At 36.4% G+C, this 24,456-nt stretch overlaps 1 protein-coding gene across 1 annotated transcript in view; it reads right to left on the reverse strand.

The window, feature by feature from the left end:
* STAM (signal transducing adaptor molecule) overlaps nucleotides 1-24,456 on the reverse strand; it is a 68,373-nt gene that overhangs the window by 25,420 nt on the left and 18,497 nt on the right. Inside the window, exons 3-7 of the mRNA XM_030832380.2 lie at nucleotides 10,207-10,282; nucleotides 10,030-10,125; nucleotides 8,210-8,356; nucleotides 3,382-3,472; nucleotides 1,286-1,478 (exon numbers count right to left, since the gene is read on the reverse strand). Of these exons, the coding sequence (XP_030688240.1) occupies nucleotides 1,286-1,478; nucleotides 3,382-3,472; nucleotides 8,210-8,356; nucleotides 10,030-10,125; nucleotides 10,207-10,282 (603 nt within the window). The remainder of the gene's footprint in view (nucleotides 1-1,285; nucleotides 1,479-3,381; nucleotides 3,473-8,209; nucleotides 8,357-10,029; nucleotides 10,126-10,206; nucleotides 10,283-24,456) is intronic.

Genomic DNA, 24,456 nt, shown 5'->3' on the forward strand with positions numbered 1-24,456 from the left:
CAGGGGGCCCAGGTTCAATCCCTGGTCAGGGAACTAGATTCCACACGCATGCCACAACCAAGAGTTCACACACCACAACTAAGGAGCCCATGTGCCACAACTAAGAAGGCCTGGAGCCACAACTAAGGAGCCCACCTGCCACAACTAAGGAGCCCGCGTGCTGCAACTAAGGAGCCAGTGAGCCACACTGAGGAGCCCGCCTGCTGCAACTAAGACCTGGTGCGACCAAATAAATAAATACATAAATATTAAAACGAAACAAACAAAAAAACCTAATGCATTTATCCAACCTCAAAAACAAAGATTTAGGCTTCCCTGGTGGTGCAGTGGTTAAGAATCCGCCTGCCAAGGCAGGAGAGACAGGTTCGAGCCCTGGTCTGGGAAGATCCCACATGCCGCACAGCAACTAAGCCCGTGCACCACAAGTACTGAGCCCGCGCGCTAGAGCCCATGAGACACAGCTACTGAGCCCGCGTGCCACAATTACTGAAGCCTGTGCACCTAGAGCCCATGCTCCGCAACAAGAGAAGCCACCGCAATGAGAAGCCCGCGCACCGCAATGAAGAGCAGCTCCCGCTCGCCACAACTAGAGAAAGCCCACATGCAGCAACAAAGACCCAATGCAGCCAAAAATAAAAATAAACAAAATAAGTAAAAATTTATTTTAAAAAAAACTGCCAGGTCAGCTCTCCCTTTAAAAAAAATAAAGACTTAAAAAAAAAAACACTTGCAAATTTTAGCACTTCATTATGAGTAATCATCATCAGTAACAACTAATTTTCAAGTAAACATAAAGCTGTAGTAAAAAAACAGATGCACTGTATCACCTCCCCTATGATATAACGTATATAACACCATGTAAAATGAATTTGTTCCACACTGATATACTATTCTGTGCAAATAAATTAATTCAATATATTTTGTATTTCTTATAAATTCCATATATATACATATATATATATTTGGTGTATTTTCTAAAATCTTAACCTTTTTTTTTTACTAATTTAACAATCTATATTATAAGATGGAACCAAAAATGAATAGAGTAAACTAGCCCTCCAAGACATATAAAACCCATTTAAATGACAGACGAGGAAAACTTAAGCTACAAAATACGAATCCAGACAGTATGACACAAGCAAAGCAACCGACCGTCCTACAGAAAAACTACCTGCATCAGTATTTGATTTTATTACGTTTGATAAGGCATTCAGCAAGAATAATATGAAACACAGAATATGTTATGTATTTTCACATGAATGTTCAACTTAATAGTAACCATCACCTGTCATCAAGAACTGTAATAATTTCTCCAGCTTTAAAAGTAAGTTCGTTATCTTCAGCAGCTTCAAAGTCGTATATAGCACGAACTTTTCGGCCTTCGTGTTGGTGGTTAGTTAAGAGATTAGATGTGCTTGGATACAAATTGGAAAGGGTGGTTGACTGCTGCCTTTGTTCCTTCAGCGACAACTCAATGGCTGGAAAATAATGGGTTTAAAAAGACCCCAAATGTTAATATACCCAGCAATCCTAAGAAGTACAAAAAGATATCTGAAGGTAAAAAGTATTCTTCTTCTAATAATGTAGAGGGAAACTACGACATATCCTGATATAATATATTGAAAATAATGTCATCAATTTTATTCATTCATTCACACTGAGAGCTTAAAAAATAAACTAAAAAAAAACTGAACAGCATGATGACTATTTTTACTGAACAGGTACAATTTTAAATATTCTGGGTAATACAAAGACATAAACTCAAATCAATTTTGTTTAATTTAGCTGCAGATATTTTATATTTTCTTTCATCTTTTCAATGTATTTCTGTAGCTTAAGTTTACCAAATAATAAACAAAATCACTTGGGAAGTCCAAAGTCCCAAGCTTGAGTCTTCACTGGGGGCTTACTAAATAGGAGTCTCAAAGGAAGTATCTGAGAACCTACATTTTATTGTTCCAAAGGTCATTCTTAGGTAATTAGTCTAAGAACTGGAATTTGGAAATAACTACAGTAAAGTCTCACCTAACAAATCCCCCAAAATAGATTTCAAATGTGTCTGCTCTATCTCCTCCCCTAATACAGGCCATCACCATGTGTCACACAGGCTCTGTAACATAATCTTAATGAATTGACTACCCTGCTTTCAGTGCAACACATAACCCCGTCTTCCCTTCCATTTCTGTTCTAGATGAATAAAAGACCAGATGGGAAAACAAAACTTTAAAATTATCATAGAAAAATATCTTTCAGGATCCTGGGGGAGAGAAAAATATCTTAAGACATTAAAAAAAAAACCCAAAATCATAAAAGAAAAGGAAAAATTTTGACTACATGAAAATTTAAAACTTGTTTAATAAAACATGCCATTATCAAAGTTTAAATTGCAAGCCAAAACCCAAGAGTAGATATCTATAACAGATATAACAGGCAAAAGATTAATATCCAAAATAAAGATGTTGTATACATCATTATTAGAAAAAAAACAGAAAGAGAGACAATCAGAACAGCTAATAAACGTTCAAAAAAGGACTGAACCTCACTAGCAATCAAGAAAATAAAAATTAAAAACAATTAGGTATCATTTCAAACTCATCAGATTCACAAAAATTAAACTGACAATAGCAAATGTCATGAGTCTAAAAAGAATAAGTGAATAATAAAAGCTTTCATACACTGCTGATAGAAAAGGAAATACTATAACTATTTAGCAAAGTTAAAGATGTACCTACTCCATAAGCCAACAATACCACAAAACAAAATCTCTCTCTCTCTCACACACACACACACACACACACACACACACACAAGAGAAGGTGGACAAGGATACTCAGTGCAGTTACTTGTTATAACTTACTTGTTACAAGTGCAGCTTACTTGTTTTTTTTTACTTGTTGTAAAAAAAAAAAATCAGAAAACCCAGCTGTACATCAGTAGGAGGATAAATTACAGCAGATATTTATTAGTTCACTGGAATATTACACAGCAGTTAAAACAGATGAATTTGATATACATGTCTCATTATGAACAGATCTCAAACATATTGTTGCATGAAAAAAACAAGTTGTAGATGATACCTAGAGTACACTATTTATGAAAAAGAATTTGTTGGACACAAAAAAGTATTTGGTATTGTTTATGGACACATAGATAGTGTAGTAAAAACATTATAGAAACATAGACTGAACGGACATACATGATAGCAGTTGCCTCGGAAGAGGAGAGGAAAAAAGTGACACTGAAGAGAGGAACAAAGGAGAACAAGTAATTTCAACTTTAGCTGTGAACTCCTATTTCTTTTATTTTTAAATATCTTGGGGGAAAATAAACATCAAGTAAGAGACCTATCTTCTTTCCATGATCAGGGACTTAAAAATGTACCTTTCGCTAAATCTTCTTCTTCTTTTTTGTTAGCCACAGTACCAGGATCCTTGGCTACCAGAGCTGGGCTTGCTTTTGCTTGTTCTGCAGCCTAACACAAAAAAGGAAAATGATATTTGAAAGTTGTTCTCAAATTTTCCTACCCCCAACTAATCTAAGAACTCACAAGACCCTTCCCATCAATCCACCACAGACTTCTGAACAAGAAAGAAATCTGAACCTGAGCAGCCTCCTCTTTGAAAGGAGCCAGAGAACAGGTAGAACTGGAGAAAACAGACTGAGAGAGTTTGTTTTCTTAGGGTTAACAGTCTAGCCACACTCTCCCAGGTTTGTGTGGAGGTTAAACTAGAAGCAGAACTATACAAACCAGAGAAGACAGACTAGAGGAGATTTCAACAAAAAGGGGTTGAGAGTGGGAAGGAGGTGACTACTTTAAAAACAAGCAGTTTAAAAATTTTTTAAATATCTATTCAAGAGTTTTACTGTTTCCTTCCAGATCAAAAGTCAGAATGTTATCTTTAGGATTCCAGACTGATATACAGTAATACAAATGCTCATAAAATTATACTATTTTCGGGCTTCCCTGGTGGCGCAGTGGTTGAGAGTCCACCTGCCGATGCAGGGGACACGGGTTCGTGCCCCGGTCCGGGAAGATCCCACATGCCGCGGAGCGGCTGGGTCCGTGAGCCATGGCCACTGAGCCTGCGCGTCCGGAGCCTGTGCTCCGCAATGGGAGAGGCCACAACAGTGAGAGGCCCACGTACCGCAAAAAAAAAAAAAATTATACTATTTTATAAACCAAAATACTAGCAGTTAATTTTGACAATATATTACTGTACCTCTTAAACATATTTTGTATATAAGGTAGTGTACAAGTAAATAAATACATACATTGATTCACACTTACAGAATTACAAGCTTCTAAAGTCTTAATGGCTGCTGAGTTTTTGTGTGGCCATCGAGGCCAATGAGACTCCAGCCTCATTTTTCAACCACTCTATCAGTTACCAGAAACTGTTGGTGTGTGTGCGTGCGCGCGCGCGCACACACACACACACACACACACACACACACACACACACACACACACACACACACACACGCTGTGACACACGTTTGCTTCTACTCATGACGTCCTCCCCTCTGGCTCACTGTACTCCATCCACATTGTTTCCTAGTGAGATTCAACCCACCAGTCAGTGAACAGCTGAAAATCACTTTCTCAGTGAAACGTTCCTAAAGCCTCTCATTAAGCCTTCCCTCCTCTGTGCCCCTCTGGTAACACTTTTAAACAAGGTATTATATGATTCGGGTAGTTAAGGACAGTTAAGGACGCAAGCTGGGGAATCAGGCTAATGGGGAGTCAGGCTAATGCGGTTCAAACCCCAGATGCACCACCTTCTAACACATGAACCCTGAGCGCCTAAAAGCCTCCTTTGGCCTCAAGTTCCTTATCTACGAAATGAGGACAACAATGGCCCACACACCACGAGCTGTCATGAGGATTAAATCAGCACACGTAGCTTCCAAAGTCAGATGCAATGAAGGCCATTCAGGGTTTAAATCACAGAGTATATAACGTTGTCTCCTGGGCTTAAAATGTATGCAGAGGTGATACATGCCATACATGTGATAACTACAGCACAAAGGGTGCTGAAGTAGGGAGTAAATAAACTCTCTACAGTTGCAAGGTTTCTACATTTTACGTGAAATAATTCGCTATTAACTCAAAATAGACTGTGACAAGTTACAAATGTATACTGTAATTCCCAAAGCCATCAATTAAGAAAAATGAAATTCTAAAAAATATTCAAATTAACAAATGCATACCACTTAGATCACTGCCCAGTACATAGTAACAGGCAATAAATCTCAGCTCCTATTATAATTCTCTGCTTACATATCTGTCTCCATAACCAGGCTGCATGTTCCTTGAGGGTATATGGGGCTAAATATTACAAGAGCTCATAAATGATTGTTGAGTAAATGAAAGGCAAAATAGTCAACATTATAGTAAATACCGTGCAATAGTCTTCACTTAATATATTTATAATGTCAAACAAATACACAAGGCATTTATTTTTAGAAAAGCTGATTAGAAGAGAGCTTTTGTATTCAGTGAATAGAACTTCAAGCACTCTCAATCTGACCCACCTCTAGTTGTAAACTTCCTTAAATAAAAATATTTTAATTATCATACACTTCTGAAAATTGAACGTATGCTTCATCAGAGGCAACCTTATTGTTATATATGAATTTTTTTTCACAATTTGTGAACTTCACAAAATAGACATATTGATCTTTTGTGTTCTGAGAAGGGATCTCTACTGGTCAAGTAGGAAGTGCAGAAACAAGCTATATTAAGCCCTACATTCCTGAACTGCTCTCTTTTCAAAGTTCCTTTCTATCATCAGGTTCCAAGTATAGCAACGCTACTTGTCTGATTAACCAGTCAAACACAGTAGCAGTGCCAGCATCACTTCAACCTCAGTGTCCAAAGTCAGTGCTAAGAGAACCACAGCAGCAAGAGTTAGGTGACTCAAGTATCACTTTTCTTAATATTTTTATATTATTTTCTTCTGTACTTGTATGAAAAAATATACTTTAAAAAATTCTCTTGTTTCCAGAATCTTTTTTAAAAATATGCTAACAAAGGTCTAGTCTGATTAAAATGTAGTAACAGCTTAAGCAACTAAGTGGCTGTAAGATTTGGAGGGACTTCTGCAGTTGATCCCAGATGATAGATTTTTTTAATTAAACATGAAGCTCTTTACAAACATGGTTTTCAATGAAAACCTCTTCAGAAACTACTATTAAAAACATCACCATTCTACCTCATCATAGGTTACTTTATACGCATTTTACATATTTCTTGTGGTTGAAAGACAGCAACTATAACAAAATGAGCTTTCACATATTTTATAAGATCTAGATGCAAAAAAGAAAAGTAACTCTTAACTTTACTATTGCTGATCTACACCCTGAATCTTCTGAACAGGAGAGTAGTCTCACATCTACACCAATTAGTACGTAAACGCTCTTGCCAGTGTTCACTCCACTTCTTGTCCTTCGAAGCCTAGTCCGGACAGACACATATCTACTAACCTCAATATCAAACGGAAGGCAGGATCGTGTAGTGGAAGGAACACTGGACTGAGAGTCAGGAGGCCTGTGTCCTAGTTCCAGCTCTGTCAACTACTAGCTGTGGCCCTGGGCAAGTCACTTAACCATTCTGGGTCTCAGTATCCTCATCTGTAAAATGAGGGGATTAGATTAGAGGATCACTAGAGCTGTTCCCACAACTATCTGAGATTCTAGGTTAACCAAACAAAGCTACATATCAAATGGATCAGTAACTCTTCTTCCTTCTCTTACAGGGACTGAAATGCAGTTTTCACCTGCACTGAAAGCTGTCCTCAAGAGTCGTGCTGCTCAAAACAGAGTCATCGGGGGGCTTGTTAAAATGGACACAATGAGTCCACTGCTATGGAGGCACATTTCCACCCGTGAATGAGATGTTACAGTTCTCACAAGCTTCCAGGTGGTGATGATGATGGCCAACCAACCACACTGTAAGTAACAAGCTCTGGAACAGGTTCTCAGAATACAGAACCTGCCATTCCACTAAGCAACTACACTCTTTTGTTCTCCATAGTGAGTCTACTCTTCGATAATTAAACATTGCTTCTATTGTCAAGGATATCTTATTATAAGATATCTTGGATTATTCTGCATAAAATTATTCCTTAATTATACAGATTTAGAAATTATTCTGAGGTAGTAAAAATGAGCTATCAATTATGAATGACTACTTCTCAAAGATGTAATTTATCATTGTAAAACTATTCATAAGCCAAATTTTTTCAAATAAGAAGAAAAATATCCTCTCTTCCTTTATCTCCAAAATATATTTCTAGGTTTTCACATCTCAAGAGTACCTACATAAATTAGAAGTGCCTTGGGAAGAAAGTCTAGATAAGTCTGGATGAACCACTTCATAATTCCCTTGAAATGGTCAAAACCCTGAATGTGAGCCCTCTACAACTAAGAGTTTTCTGCTCATGCTTTCACATCACTCATTATATTCTACCCCAAGCCATACAATGGGGAAAGACAGTGCAGTAAGTTACCACACACTTTAAGCCTACTTAGTTAGTTAGGCATCCTAAAGGATGGCTACCGGAATAGAAAAGGAATAAAAGAGATAATCTTCCTTTTTTTCTCCTATATGACGTAAATTAGAGATTGAGCTCATTACATAATTTTTTTTTAAGGCAAGTTAACACTTTCAGTCAATCATATTTATTAGGAAAAAGAAAGAAGACACGTACGTGCTGGTCAGCTCTTAAGGGGAATTTTTCTTCCCAATGACCCCCTTTTATCTCCCTACCATTTTTTAATACAGGTGCTCATAAATTTCATAATCCAAAGAACCTCTAAACACATCCTTAAACTTTAAGGAAACCTGATTTTTGAGCTGTCATTCTTTGTAGATAAAATTACAGCACCAAGAGCATTTAACAAGAATGTCAGTACTACCTAATAAAGCAATTTTGTCTGTATTATTAAAATTATATTAAAATTTTTTTAATTGCAAAAACGTTAAATGAATTCATTAATAAAGAAGGAGAAACAGTGGGGAAATAGAAGTTGGAACACATTAACATTCCACTATATTTTTCTGGCAACTTTATATGCAAGATTATTATTATTAACAAAAATTCCTCTGGAGTATTAAAAAATACCTGGGTTTGGAGGAAAAACTCAAATAAACATAGCTACTTTAGAGAAACGAACTGTAGAACACACACAAATTTATATAAAATACCTGAGAGCCAATAGCTGGAAATGTAACACCTTGTTCCTTAAGGTTCTTAATCATTGCTGATATTAGACTAAGTTGTGGATCATTCTTAAATTCATCCGTCCATTCAACCATAAGAGCCTTTAATTTTTCACACACTTTAGGATGACCCTTAAAAATAGAGAAAAAAAATTAATAAAAAAGCACTAATTTCCTGGCAAATGATTTAATACAGATACCGTAAATATAAAACTTATAAAGTGTTGCAGATCTTTTTAAATCATAAATTATCCCTAGCTATAGATGACACATAAGAAAATACAGATAGTTACTAGAAATAAACTAGTTTTATTTCCACACTATGAAAAAAAATAGATGATACCACCACATACCTCATAACATATTAAGACATTAGATATATAGTAACTTATTCTGGAGGTCAGAAAGACAGGACTTTTCAGAGTATTTTGCAACTAAGCAAGTGTTGTCTATGAGGAAGACATAGAAAAGTTTGTTTTCTTTTTTGCAAACCAATGAAAACTAAGTTGGAAAGAGAGAATAAATAGTACAATTCCTTTATTCCTAATTCCTGACTTTTAATGTGCATGGCTGTGTTTTTACCCAGTTACTTAATTATCTGAGGCCTGGCATGAGGTCTACTATATGCCGATATTCCTGGAAACTTCATTTCTTCAAAATAACATTTCCCCCTTAAGTATAAAACCAATATGTTCACTGTAAAATATTTGAAAAATAAAGAGTTCTTTCTCCTATACGCAACTGTTTGCTTTTTAAAGTTGTTCACGTTACTAAATACTGAGTACAAATCTTCAGTTAAGGAAAATATTACATTAGAATCTCTTCATAAACCGTTGTACATTTTGATGGACATTCAGGACATCAAAAGAATGGTAAATAATTAGCACAAAATACATAAATATAACTGAATAAAGCAGAACAGGAAAAAATTATCACATAACCATGTTCTAAAAGGAGTACAGAATTTTAAATTCTTATTTATGTACTATTTCCTACTAAAATCTGGAAATACTCATTTTTTCCAAAAAACATGAAGCATTGTCCCTTTTAACACTTAAAACATTTTTTATATATAATTATCCCCCCCCAAAAAGGCCAGAAATAATTACCTTTAGAATGCATGAATTTTTACTGAGAAAACTCACATATTACTTAGTAAATTAAATTTTTTTAATTCCTTAAATTGCTGGATTTGAATTTTTTTTTTTTTTTTTTTTTTTTTGCGGTAAGCGGGCCTCTCACTTGTGGCCTCTCCCGTTGCGGAGCACAGGCTCCGGACGCGCAGGCTCAGCGGCCATGGCTCACGGGCTCAGCCGCTCCGTGGCATGTGGGATCCTCCCGGACCGGGGCACGAACCCGTGTCCCCTGCATCGGCAGGCAGACGCTCAACCACTGCGCCACCAGGGAAGCCCTGGATTTGAATTTTTAACTCTACATTCAGTTAAGTAGATGACCTCTGTGACTAAAAAAAAAAAATGGTTATAAAAACTGTGCCTAGAGTAAACTGGTACCTCTTATTCAGAGAAATACACATATTTTTCATCAGAAGAAAGGAATGGTGAAGAAAAGAGGTTAAATATATTCTAATCTGGCTTTTGGCCAAAACCAAATCTCCAAGTTACATAAATGTGTAGTCTCCTCAGCAAAACCTAACATGGACGTATACACGGACAGACGTAGCCTAGAAAGAGTTAAAAAAAAAGCACAGACTAGTCCTTTGTGATTTAAAATGTGAAGAACTGAACAATAAAATATATGAAGAAAGAAGACAGTGCTAATTCATTTCTAGAAATAATGTGCCTTACCTTGTTTAATACGTTGCTTACTTCACTAGCAAAATCTCTTGAACATACTTCTAAGTGAAAAATTTTGCCACAATTTGATACACACGCTCCTAGAAGCTAAAAGAATAAAATAGGGAGTTAAAAGGGCTCAATTTCGGTAGACAATTTTGCAGTAGATCTTGAAATGAAACCACTCACAGTCAGAGCCTGCATAGCAACATGAGGATCTTTATGGTTCACCCTCCTCATAATAGACCGAAGACAATCTTTAGGTCTAAAAAATAAGAAATGTAACAATTAGTAGTACATTCTACTTTTTTTCCCCTTAACTATAAAAGGCAATAGACTATGATACAAAAGGGAGAATATGGTAGAGAAGTTTAATTCTTACTAATGACACAATTGAAAAACTGTACACTAAAAAGTTCCTTTAAATTTTTCAAACAAAATTAACAGGCTCTCTTCCTTAACGATCATAGATAAGGCATCCTGGGCTAATTCTAGATGGAAAGTTTTGAAAATAAAATGACAGACCAAGACTTCCACTTCCAGTCACGATGGAATAACTGGAACCAGACTTACACTCCTGTTGTAAATAATTAGAAAACTGGAAAAATATATTTAAAATACATTTGGGACATCAGGTCACAGGTAGCGCTGAATGATGATCTCTAAGAAAGAACACAAATTAGATAAACAGACGTCTGCCTCAGCTTTCTACCCAGGGGCACTTTCCAGGTAGCGAAATAGGCTTTCTGTCTAAAGGCAGTTTCTGGATCTCAGCACAGAGAAGCTGATCCCAGGAAGATGGTGGTGATCTTACTGAAGTGAGGCGACAGAAATCAGAATTCCGGCAGGCTGTGGGAGCTAGAATTTGCAGGACAGAGTAGAGGAGCTATATGAAGAAAGAGTGCTAGATACCTGCATGGGTCCACTGAGGTCTGCTGCCCACCAGGCTGGACAAAAAGTGACTGACAGCTCTACTTTGAAGGGTTCCCAAAACTCACACAGCTGTCAGAGCTCATACCAAAGTGGACAGTCCTTGCAGCAGAGCGTTTAGGCCTTGGTGATAGGGCTACACCATCCCAAAAGACTATTCTAAATCCATCCAATAACAGCTTAAAAAACAAGCCACAGAAGAATAAAACTGATCCAGGCCTAACCTCTAACAGAATCAAGTCCAATATTCTTTAACAGGAGTATGACAAAACCTGGCATTCAACAATATAAAATTCATAATACTAAGCATTCAATCAAAAATTACCAGACGTGACACGAAGTAGGAAGAAGTGACACTTAACTAGGAGAAAACTCAGTCAAATGAAAATGTGGAAATTATATAAGCTATTTTAAGTATGATCAAGGATGTACAAGGAATCATCAACATAGCAAAGGAAAGAAGTGGTATACAAAAAAGAACCCGATAAAACTTCCAGAGAAGAAAAAATATATAAAATGAACTAATTAACTAATTGGATGAAATTAACCTGATAGAAACGGAAGGACGTATCTAATAAGGGATTAATATCCAGAATATATAAAGGGGTCCTACCTCTCAACAACAAAAAAATGATAATCCAATTCAAAAATGGGCAAAAGACTCAAAACAGGCATTTCTCCAAAGAAGATATATAAATGTCCAGAAAGCACAAGAAAAACTGCTCAGCATCATTAGGGAGCTGCACATGAAATCACAGTGAGACACGATTTCACATTAAAAAGGAAGAGGCAACCAGCCAGGGATGTGGGGAAATGGGAACCCTTATGCACAGCGGTGCCCATGGCGATGCGAAACGAAACAACGTAGCCACTGTGGACAAGTCTGACAGCTTCTCACAAAGTCAGACATAAAACTGCCCCGTGACACAGGAACTCCACCACTATGTGCTGAATACGCAAATAAAAGAACTGAAAGCAGGGATTGAAGCAGACATCTGTACATCCATGCTCAGAGCAGCATTATTCACAACAGCCAAATCTCCACCAACAGACGAACAGATTAACAAAATACAATGGAATACTATTCAGCCTAAAAGAACGAAATTCTGACACATGCTACATGGGTGGACCTTGAAGACATACTTAGTGAAATAAGCCAGACACAAAAGGAGAAATATTACACGGTTCCACTTATACGTGGTACTCAAAACAGGCGAATTCATGGAGATACAAGTAAAATAGAAGTCACCAGTGGCTAAGAGAAGGGGGAAATGGACAGTTACTATTTAACTGCAGACATACAGAGCTTCCACTTGGGATGGAAGTTTAGGAAATGGACAGTTGGACACACACATACAAAAGAGAAAACAGTATCAAGTGATCTGAACAACACTGAGCCCTGGGAAAATTGGCCAGTAAGAATAATTGTCCTAAAAAATTTCTTTAAGAATTGAAAATGCAATTACTAATGATAAACAGAAAAAAAGTCATTTTTAATAGGGAGATATTAGAATAAAAAATAAAATTTCTCTTTCTAAGGCTGTTTCACTGCCTGTTGGGAAGCTTTCCACCTAAAGAGCATGGAAAAAAGAGGGGGAAAAATTGTATTTATGGGATACCTATTATATGTCAAGCATTCGACTCATGATTCTGCAGCTCTTATTCTACTGATTTTGTATTAAAAGTGTCTAAAAGCATCATCATTAGACTGAAGAAATAATATAACATTATTTAGATTCTGCCTTTTTTACAGTTGGACTTATTTTAGAAGCCAGAATCTGTGACCTCATGCTAATTTTTGCAGTTGTGAAAAGCATGTTGACAAATACAAAATTATCATTTCAAAGCACTGGCAGAGGCCAAATTATCTAAATACCAAAATTCAAATCATTTAAAAATAGCGATCAAAAGATGATTCAGCTCAGTGAATAAAACATTTTAGAAAATAATCCTCAATACTTGCTTTACCACCAAATTTTAAATGAAATTTTTGACGTATTGTTCATAAACCACACTTTTTTTTTTTAAAGAAAGAAATCTAAACTGTGGTGACTTTTGGAAAAGAGGATGGAGAAAGGGGCTTTGAAATGGAACTTTTTACTTTTTATTTCACTAATTTCTATACTGTTGAAATGTTTAACCACAGCCAATTTTAAAAACCAAGGCAAGGACATGTCTGGAACCAAAGCAAAGTTGGCTATTGCATCCATAAAAAGGATAATGCCCAAAAAAGCCAACCAGAATGTTTATAAGTCCTGACAAACACTTTATGTATGTCAACAAAGCAATATCTTTTTAGGTATAATAAGCTAAAAAAAAAAATCCCTTCAGAACTGTGTATAAAACTGGCGCTATTAAACAACAGAAGTGACCCACAAAAATCTAGTATTTAACGACCTCATTCTGTTCCGTGTTTTTTCTCAATTCAGCTTTTCAGTATTTCCACAAAACGATAAGTAAAATACAGATGTGAAAGTATATTTATATATATTTCATTATAAATCTTACAATTCAACAAAAAATTATAGTTAAAATATTCTTTTTAAAAAGGTTTAAGAGTTATAATTGAATTTAAAGTAGGTGTCTATGGCTACTATCCTCTCAATGACAAATGAAAATGGACTACAAATATAGTGTCTGTACAATTTATCATCTATACGAGTGCCCCTTTGAGAGTGTAAGGGGGTGCTAACCAGGCGTAATACAAGAACAGCAGGCATAGAGTGAAACTATCCAAGGGAAATTGGAAGCATGGTCAGCCCAGCCAAAACTATGTTCATCCAAACATTATCTTTTTATGCATAGATCTCGGACACGTAGTTAATACAAGAGTGAGAAAAAAAGGCAGTACTTCCATCTAGTTGTGGCTTCTACTGTCTTCTCCTTGAATCCTAGACCAGACAAGAAAACAGGCTTTTCATGAATGGACACAGCTGCCTCGGCATATGTCAGCTCTGATGAACTAAAGCATCAAAGTCCGTTTCATTATTCACAACATTACTCCAGGCCACCTCAATACACTGTACTGTGGGCTTTCACGAAAAGAAAGCCTTAGGAGGGGGCTCTTCTCCACTAGACCCTCTCACTCCAGCTCCCCTCTCTCCACACCACTCTCCATCTTTCAGGTTCTATGTCTTCAACATGGCCGATGCTCAAGAAGTCATTGAACTAAATGGGAAAGACACGAATTTTCACTGTTGTACAATAATTAGTATTTAGAATAACTGAATAATCGTCATTATAAAGCTCTATTTGTTACCAACTTCTGCATCTTCCACTGAGTTTGCTTTCTATGTGGAAAATGTACATGCACTCGCAAAATCTATTTCTGAAAAATTACGTGATGAGGGGAAAATGCATAGTAAGTAGTGCTGGGAGGAGCACAGGATGTGAGGAAAGGGACTATTGATACATACTAATGAAGCATTTTGTAAAATTACCTGCTAAGATAAAATCTGCATGTGCATTTAGAGGAGTCTACCAACAGTTTCCACCACCAACCTTTCGTAAAGCGTAGTCAAATCCTGATCTCTCTCAAAACCCTTCCCAAAACTCCATTTTGGTATTTTAAAACATTTTGTAAGACTCATCCTCTCTCTGCCTTATCTTGAGATTGGAAAACAAAAAGATAGGAGAGGTCAAGGATACAGACAAGAACAAGGAAAGAACTCTCTCTCACCCTTCCCAGTTTTCCAACCCCAAAATAACTCTCTTAACTTACTATGTGATAAATGATCATACCACAAATCACACCACTGTAAAATGTAATGGAATTGTACTGTTTCCTGAGTTTCCAAAGTAAGGATAATAAGGCAAAAATGGCAGTTAATCAATTTTCTTTGATTAGGGAGTTACTGTTGCAGATCATATTCTGCCATCTCTCAAATATGCTCAATACAGGCAATTTCTCCTCAATTACTGAAGCAAAACTGTTATGTTGAGCACCAGGTGAAGAAGATGGCTTGTATATTCAGGGCCATGTTGTTTAAAACATGTATACTCTGAGCAAGAGTCATACTCAGTGCAGGGAGATATACACACTCTGTAAGAGAAAGGGGAACTGGAATTTAAGACAGCACGTAGAGCTCACTAAATGGACAGAAGAACAAGTTTTGAAGAAAAATAAAATTGAGGGGGCTGCAAAAGAATACAGTTAAATTCAGAAAGTTAAACATGCATAGGATGTAGCTCAGATCTAGAGTTAAGAGGACCAAAGAAAACTAAAACTAATTTTGCATTCCTACAGTTCTCTTTTCAAAGAAAAATGAAATTTCAAATCTCTTTGAATAGCCCTGAGTACATTTCCAAAACTGTCACCACATTATTTACAAATGTCTATCTACCTGTAGGTATGTTGTTGTACAGTATGACAGATAAATAGCTCAGCATTCATCTCTAGTCACCAGTTAGTGAGATTACCTGAAAAGGTCTTTCCATTAATATATAAGGAGAAAGCCAAAAATATTCAATGATTTAGTTGGATAAAGGAGTCAAAATTTGTGAGATCTTATGCTTTGTATAAGTTTTTAAAAGTCTCTTATTTAAAAATATGTTTCATCTCTACATCTTAATTGAAAAGTACTTTTGTATTATAAAGATACCAGGTTAAACTGTGATGAGATTTTATATGCTTGAGGAAATTATTACCATTGAAAAGGCAGTGAATTCAAATACTACTTATTGCACCTATTACTAAACCAATGATTTCAGATCAATCAACTTTTCAAAAAGAGGGTACCACCTCTTTATTATCCCCCTCACGGGGCCTGACAGAAGAACAATAGGACATTTTCTTTAAAGTATTGTAAATATAAAAGAAAAGCAATATAAAAAAAAAGTAACAGAAATAACAGTGTATAGCACAGTTCATGAATGTGCTTGCACGGTTAACCTCTCCTCACCTTTGAGGCAGGACTGAAACGGTACAAAGATACTAACAGTATGTTTCTAAATAGGGGCAGAAAAATTCCTGCACTGCAAGACTATCTGGCGTATCACATCTCTGGTCCCCACCTAATCAATGTCAGTAGTAACCTCCTGTCATTGTGACAACCAAAACCATCCCTAAACCACCACTGGGCTGAGATCTACTGCTAGACAAAAGCAGCACAGTGATTCAGTAGAAAAAGATTTGAGGCTTGACAGACCTCATCTGTAAAAGGGGACTGTAATGCTTCCTGTTGAGTATGTTATTACATTACTCCCTGAATCATGCCAGGGACTTAGAGATGCTCAATGTTAGTTCTAGAAAGCACAAACATATTCTTCTATCAAGTTACTTTTACAACATTAGCTTTCAAAGCTACTTTAGAGTGATTTAAACTTTACATTTTCTTTTTACATGCTATAAAAAGTGCTTTACTACAACTCACAATTCAGGGATATATGTATAACTGTATTGTGGAGTGGGGAGGGGATATGTGTATGCATAACTTTTATAGGTCTTAGTACCCAGCAGGCACACACTAAAAGATATGGGACCTCAAATCTTTGTTGAACAAAGTAAAAAAAAATTTTAATTAACAGAGAATATAAACCCTCCTTGAACACTAAAGGGAGTCTAATATAGGGCGTGGCTTTCAAAAGCAAAAAGGCATTACATTAACTATAAAATAAGCTTAATATTATAAAATGTGAAAGAAATCAGAACTGAAATGAATAATAATTGTATATTCAATGGCATATTCAAAGTACATATTTGGTTCATAATATAAATTACATAAAACACAGTCTACAGAGCGCAAGGGGGAAAAGGGCAAAACACTGAATACAAATATCAAATTCTGATTCTGAGCTTGTTAAATAGGTATTTCTTATGAGATAGCTGATGGAACATGAATATAGTCTACAAATTATGTTATTTGGCTATTTAAAGAACAAGTTCACGTGCCCGAAGGACTTCATCAGAAAAGGAGGTAAACTTCTACATACTAAATATTGAGGGTTAATGGAAGTATAGATAACAGTCACTGAATACTTAAATTTAGTATGATATTTTGAGTTTCCCAGATCATATAAAACTGGAGTATATTTCAGTGAAACAGAATACAATGTAATATAACATATGGGAGAGAGAGGAATCACTAAAAACAATAAAATTGGTATGTCTTGACTCATAATTTAAAAAAAAATTTTTTTAATAATTATTTATTTTTTGGCTGCATCGGGCCTCAGCTGTAGCACGAGGGATCTTTCATTGTGGCACGTGGGCTCTTCGTTGCAGTGCACAGGCTTCTGAAAAGGCTATACATACTATATGATCCTAATTGTATGACATTTTGGAAAAGGCGAAATTATAGAAATAGTAAAAAAAAAAAAAAAGAAATGAATGGTTGTCAGGGGTTCAGAGAGAGAAAGGAGAGGGATGAATTGGGGGAGTGCAGGACATTTTAAGGATGGTGAAACTACTCTGTGTGATACTGTAATAATGGATAAGTCATTATGGGCTTGTCAAAACCCATAAAACTGTATAATATAGAGTGAGCCAATGTAAACTATAGACTTTAGTTAATAATAATGTATCAATATTGGTTCATTATTTGTAACATATACCACACTAATGCAAGATGTTAATAACAGGGGAAACTGCATATAAAGGGTGGGAGTGGGTTATGGAATTCTTCGTACTATCTGCTCAATTTTTTTTTTTTTCTTTTTTTATTTGCGGTACGCGGGCCTCTCACTGCTGTGGCCTCTCCCGTTGCAGAGCACAGGCTCCGGACGCGCAGGCTCAGCGGCCATGGCTCACGGGCCCAGCCGATCCGCGGCATGTGGGATCTTCCCAGACCGGGGCACGAACCCGTGTCCCCTGCATTGGCAGGCGGACTCTCAACCACTGCGCCACCAGGGAAGCCCTCAATTTTTTTCTAAACCTAAAATTGTATTTAAAAAAACAGTCTATTAATTATAAAACAAAAAACAAAACCATAAAGAAAACATGAGATAATTCTACTAAAACCCTGGAGAAGGCAAGTCTCGTATAACTCAAAATTCTAAACACTGTAAGACTGATAAATTCAGCTATGTAAAAATCAAAATTTTCTAAATGGAAAAAACAACAAAACAAAGTCAAAAGAATAATGGAAGGAGTTCCCTGGCGGTCCAGTGGTTAGGACTTGGCGCTTTCACTGCCAGGGCCTGGATTCGATCCCTGGTCGGGAACTAAGATCCCACAAGCTGTGTGGCGCAGCCAAAACAACAAAAAAGAAAAAATAATGGAAAAATATATGCAATTCATAAAACAAACAAGATATGTCCCTAACATATCAAGGACTCCTAGAAATGAGGAAAGGATGGATACAGACAGTTCACAGAAAAGGAAGCACAAACAGCTCTTAAATACAGGAAAAGATGTTCATCCCAGAAAACGGTAAGAATGTACCTTTGACTCTGGAAGACCACCCACCTCAAGCCTCTTCACCTTTATGGAAAGGGGTCAAAGGGAGCCCCGACCACTCCTTCCCAGGACTCCAAGGTTCCTTCTGCAGAAGTCAAGACCAAGTCTTGGGCACCCAACTTTCTCTACGATCCAATAATTGAGAACTTGAGAACATATGCCTGTTATTCTTGTTTAGACAAGTCCCTACAAGAAGCTCCAGACTATCCTCTCCATCATTAAACAGCTCTGCATATCCATTACTCCCCAGCTTCTGCAATCTTTCCACTGGACCCTCTAGAAGTCACAGCCCATGATCAACAAAAGGCCCTACCCCTGGTCCTTTTGCTCTACAGAAAACTGGCTCTCCAAGGAAGATAACACTTCTCCTGCAGCCACCTCAAGTGGTAGCTTTCAGTTTTCCACGGCTCTTGTACCTCCTAAATGAAGGGTCCTCTTTGCTCCCTTTGCTACTTCAAAACCACTCTCCCTCCCTCTTTCCTAAAACAGCCGAGTTCAGATCTTCTCATTTAAAAAACCTCACTGCCCCCTCATCTTTCAATGATTTTAACTCCTGGCTCACTGCCACTCTCTCTAATGTTACTTCTGTCTTAACGGAAGTGATGCTTCCAACACCATTGGCTTTTTGACTCCACCTTATTATTAACCGTCAAGGTCTACAAACTCCATTTCAAGGATTCCAACTATCATCTTCCATTTCTCTAACCCACTCACTCTCTTTATACCCACCTCTGTGCTTGCTCAGGGCAACTCACCTCTGCTCCAGCTAGCCCGTACCTTTCAAGTTCTTAGAAAGCGCCAAGTGTCCTCTACCCTGCAGCATTCACGTGAAGGCTGTTCCCTCTGCCTGGGACCTCTGCTTGCAGCTCTTTGCTTCTTCTCAACTTTAAAATCATAGTATAAATGTTATCCCTCACGCCTGTGCTTCCCTGAAAAACCTAAGTAGGTCTCCCTTTTATTCTCCACTGAAGCCCTCTGCTCACTATCTTCTTAGACCATTACCTGTTTATTTCTATCTTCCACTGGCAAACTGTTACCATAGCTGATGACAAAGGCTGTACCTGCTTTATTCACCACTCTAGACCCAAAGCATGATACCCAGCCAGTACTCACTGTTTGTCAAATAAAAGAAAAAACGACTGATACAAAAAGAATGAAATGAACTGAAGTAATTCTGTGACATTAAGAAAGTGAAAGAGACCAGGAAATCAAGATCACGCTTTACAAAAAAGCCTTTAATTTTATTCCTGCTATAACTCTTCCCCTAGTTTAAATTACATTTTAAAAAATCCTAAATATGAATCAGATTGTCATTTGTTAACTAGAAAAAACTAGAGTACCTACAGCTGTTGTGATGATTAAATAAAATGTTTATAAGGCACTTAACCAAGAGCCGGCAAATAATAAGCAGTCAGTAAATGCTGGCTATTATCCTTAACAGACACTGAAAAGACTTTCAAGCCTAAGGCCAGTAAATGGAGGGTATGATCATTACAAGACATATGTTGGAAGAAATCTGTTTCTAGAACTGATGCTGCCCTTCCAACTTGAAGAAGTCTAGGTCAGAGATTACTCTTCCCTTAAAAAATCAGGACATATTCTATCAACCTCCAGCTAAAGGTCAGAAGTAGTCAAAGCCCGGGTCCAGGACAAGACAACATAAAGCCAATGAAAAATATTTTTAACAAACTCTTTCCCAAAGGCTTATATTTATATTTTTCACAAAATATCAGTAATGACTATCATTTTCTCCTTCTAATTCTGTTCGAATAAATCAAAGACTTACTATCCAAATAGATCCCTTATCCAAGTAAAGAAAAAAGTTTATCACGTTGTCCACTCTCAGTCAACTATATTTTTGTCTAAAGCTAAACAAAGACAGTTAAGACATAAAATAATAGCACAAATTAATCTGGATGTCAATTACAGAGTTTTAACTTTAACTTTTTATTGTGGATAATCAACACCCACCCTCACATCTATTTTTTATATATGAAATTATAATCAAATCAATCAAAACTAATAGACAAAAGCTATTTATTATGGGAAGCTATGTATTATGTTAAAGAAAACTGCTACTATTATTCTGAAAGTTCTCTGGATTCTGAACAGAGACTTTTCAGTCCATCATATGACATCACTGGCTAAGTATTTTTCAGTACTTAGACGTTGGAAGAACCGCACACTAAAAATCACGTGAATATCTTTGGAAATCAGAAAAAAATTTTCATAATTTTTAAGTCCAGCATATTCAAACATTTCAGGCTGACAGGATATATTAGGGAATTAAGTAATTACAAATGCAGAATAGTGTATAATATGCTTATTGTCTATTACGGCAGGGAAAAGATATTCATATTTGTGTAAAGAAACAATGGAAAGGTACAAAAGAAACAAAAGTGGTTACCTATAGAGGATGGAGGAGGGAAACAGGAACAGAAGTTAGACTTGTCAATGTTCATCTTTTTAAACTGTTTTAAATTTTGAGCCATGTGAGTATTTTTGAAACAAAAAAGTACATATTTCATAAGCATAAGTATTTCTTTAAATCAACAAACATAAATACACACGTACGTGTGGCTCAAAGAACAGTACATTTTTTTTAAAGAGGAAGAATTAAAGAGGGTTTTTCGAAATACTGCTGGAAACATGTTTCTGGGTCACAGTTCTCTGACCAAATGAAATTTCACAATAATTGGCTCTTCATTTCCCCTTAAAAATTGAGAATATTTCCCAAACAACCATAACTCCAAAACAGATGACTCGAAAAAAAGAAAGGAAGGGAGGGAGGGAGGGAAGAAGGAAGGAAGGAATTCTTTAAAAAGGGCCCAAAAGGATTTTTAAATATTATTTTCTTAGGGAAGAAAGACTTTAATATAAGTTACTTTATGCACTAAATAATTCTACAATATATTGCTGGTTACAAATCATTTTGTTTAAAAAAGAATCTTACTGAAATAGAAATGTTTTTCTTAAAGTTCCCTCAACTGTCCCTAAATCTGTCCTCTTAAATACATCTGTACATTTTGTAAAATTACAGATTAATACCATATGGCAATGTTTTTTTTTTAAAAAAAAAACCTAGACTGTTGCCTAGTATACAAGTAACCTGATGAACTGCATTCCCGTCCATAACGTGCCTCTACTTCAACCTGCCCTATCTACATTTGCCTCAGGAAAACTCATGTCCCCTTTTCCCTCTCACACCAATGACATGTCTCAGTCTTTTCTAAGGCACACCAGGTACCTAGAATACTTCACTGACAACCTACAATACTGGTTCAATATTCTCACGCTACCATCAGCAACCCATACTAAACATATGTATCTAGATTCCTAGACAACATAAACCAGATTTCCATGTGTTCCATATAACTAATTATGAAATGATTTTAAAAATTAAAACCAAACAGTAAGTGGTTACCAGGTTCTGGGGAAGGGGGAAGTGGTAAGTTGTTTAACAGGCAGAGCTCACTTGGGGATATGATGAAAAGATCTGGAGATGGACAGTGGTGATGATCCCACAACAATGTGAATGTGCTGAATGCCACAAACTTGGGTCAAAGAAAATGTTTTCACGTATAATAATGCACTTGCCTTTATAATAATGCAGTCATAAAATATTTTTATTACTTTTTTATGGAGAAAGGGAACCAGGAAGACAAAAGTGCTGACGGCCCATGAAAGTCAAAATGTGGCCCTGATGCTTATTTCCTACTATGAAATCATCAAGGTACAGCAAGAAAGTGAAAATAATGAAAATACAACTGGATATGAATGTAAAACATTATTTTTAAAGAGAAATCACACACATAAGCAAATTTTGTGGGTTTGATTTTTTTTAAACCCTAGTAATATTAGAATGGCATCTCAATTATTACCCAATCCTTTTCAAACAATTCTTTATTAATAAGGGCTATAAAGAGATATCACATTTCCATAAACAAACAAATAAATGCTTGGAAATTAACTTAATGAGAATTTAAAGGAACTAGAGAGCAAGTATTAAGGAAGAAAAAATAAGTGAAAAAGAAAAAAGGAAAAGAAGGGAAGAGGAAAGGAAAAAATATTGATTAAAAACAAACAGAGGGCTTCCCTGGTGGCTCAGTGGTTGGAAGTCCGCCTGCCGATGCAGGGGACGCGGGTTCGTGCCCCAGTCAGGGAGGATCCCACATGCCGTGGAGCGGCTGGGCCCGTGAGCCATGGCCGCTGAGCCTGCGCTCTGCGGCGGGAGAGGCCACAGCAGTGAGGGGCCCGCATACCGCAAAAAAAAAAAAAAACAGAACTACCTCTCATTATTTAAATTAGCAAAGCTGAAAACACTTCCTAAGTAAATTCATAGATTTAGCATAATGTCAATTTAAATCTCCAAAGTATAATGAAATACTAAGGAAAAATACTGAGAGAGAATATCTTGTCTAAAGTAAATTTGAAAAAATTAAAGAATGAGGATTATCTAAACCTACTGATACTAGATAACAACAAAAAGCAAATAGAAAACAATTACTTAAAGCTATAAATTAGTATATTTTAAGTACACAAGGACAACATGGATGGAACCTTGAAGGCATTATGCTAAGTGAAATCAGTCAGACAGAGAAAGACAAATACTATATGATCTCACTTATATATGGAATCTAATAAAATCAAACTCACAGAAACAGAGAACACACTGGTGGTTGTCAGATGGGCAGAGGGGTGGGCAAAATGAATAAAATGGGTCAAAAGGTACAAACTTCCAGTTATAAGTAAGTTCTGAGGCTGTAATGTACAGCCTCAGTACAGTTACAATACTTTGTTGCACATTTGAAAGTTGCTGAGACAGTAGATCTGAACAGTTCTCATCACAGGAAAAGACAGGAAAAAAATAACAGATTATCATTTCTAGTATAATAATGTTAACATGAAGAAAAACAAACTGATCTCTTTAAATCTCCATGACACATCATACAGGATTTTTAGGTGGGTTACAACTTTATTTTTTAACTAGAAAAATATGGACTATTTCTAGTAATGAAAGGGAGTTTGTCCTTTCATTTCAAGCAATTAATCAAATTATTATAAAAAGTATCTACAAAATGAAGACTACCAGACTAAAGATAAAAAGAAAACTGATGGAGTGAAAAGAGAGAGGAGGGACTTTGCAGCTGGAATGCTAGATAAAAGTTTTATCTCCAAAATACACAGGGATGGAGCTAGGTCGATACCTAGTCCTCAACAGACAAACTGTCACAAAATATCATTTTAATCAAAAAGAGGCAGGTTTGACATAAATACACTACTATGTGTAAAACTGATAGCTAGTGGGAACCTGCAGTATAGCACAGGAAGCTCAGGTCGGTGCTTTGTGATGACCTAGATGGGCAGGATGGGAGGGGATATATGTATACATATAGCTGATTCACTTCATTGTACAGCAGAAACTAACACAACATTGTAAAGCCATTAAAAAAAAAAAAAACAAAGAGGCAGAGGTGTACCCACTTAACCATGCACCAGATACTATTATAAACACTTTATATATATTAACTAATCTAACACTCACAACAAGCCCCCTATAAAAAGATACTATTTTTATTCTCTTGTAGCAAACTAGAAAAGAAAGTTACTATTTACCCACCAGTGACACAGCTAAGCAGTCAGAGCCAGGATCTGAACCCAGGCAGTCTCACTCCAAAGGCCATGCTATCAGCCACTAAGCTATTTGCTTTCCTCCTCACAACAAAAATTCATAGACCTTTCATCCTACAAATCTAAGTCTACTAGATGTATATAAATTACTATTATACAAGGCAAAACACAAATAAGATTGGTTTTGATAGAGTGTTTTGAGGATTCAGGTTTTCGATAATGATTTTCAGTACTAGGGATAAGGAAGGCCTTTGTGGAAGAAATAATATCCATAGTGGGTCTGGAAGGATATGAGACACAGAGATAGGAGATGGGAGAAGAGAATATTCGCCACTGAAGGAACACAATGACCAAAAGCATTACAATAAAGCAGAAAAGCACTGGCAGTTCAAATATTTGAGTTGAAAAGATCAGTAACTACAAAAGAAGTAAATGAAAAATAAATGATTCAGAGGCCTAAGGAGGTTACTAGACTTAACTCA

Source organism: Globicephala melas, chromosome 2, assembly GCF_963455315.2.
Source record: "Globicephala melas chromosome 2, mGloMel1.2, whole genome shotgun sequence".
Classification (NCBI taxonomy): Eukaryota; Metazoa; Chordata; class Mammalia; order Artiodactyla; family Delphinidae; genus Globicephala; species Globicephala melas.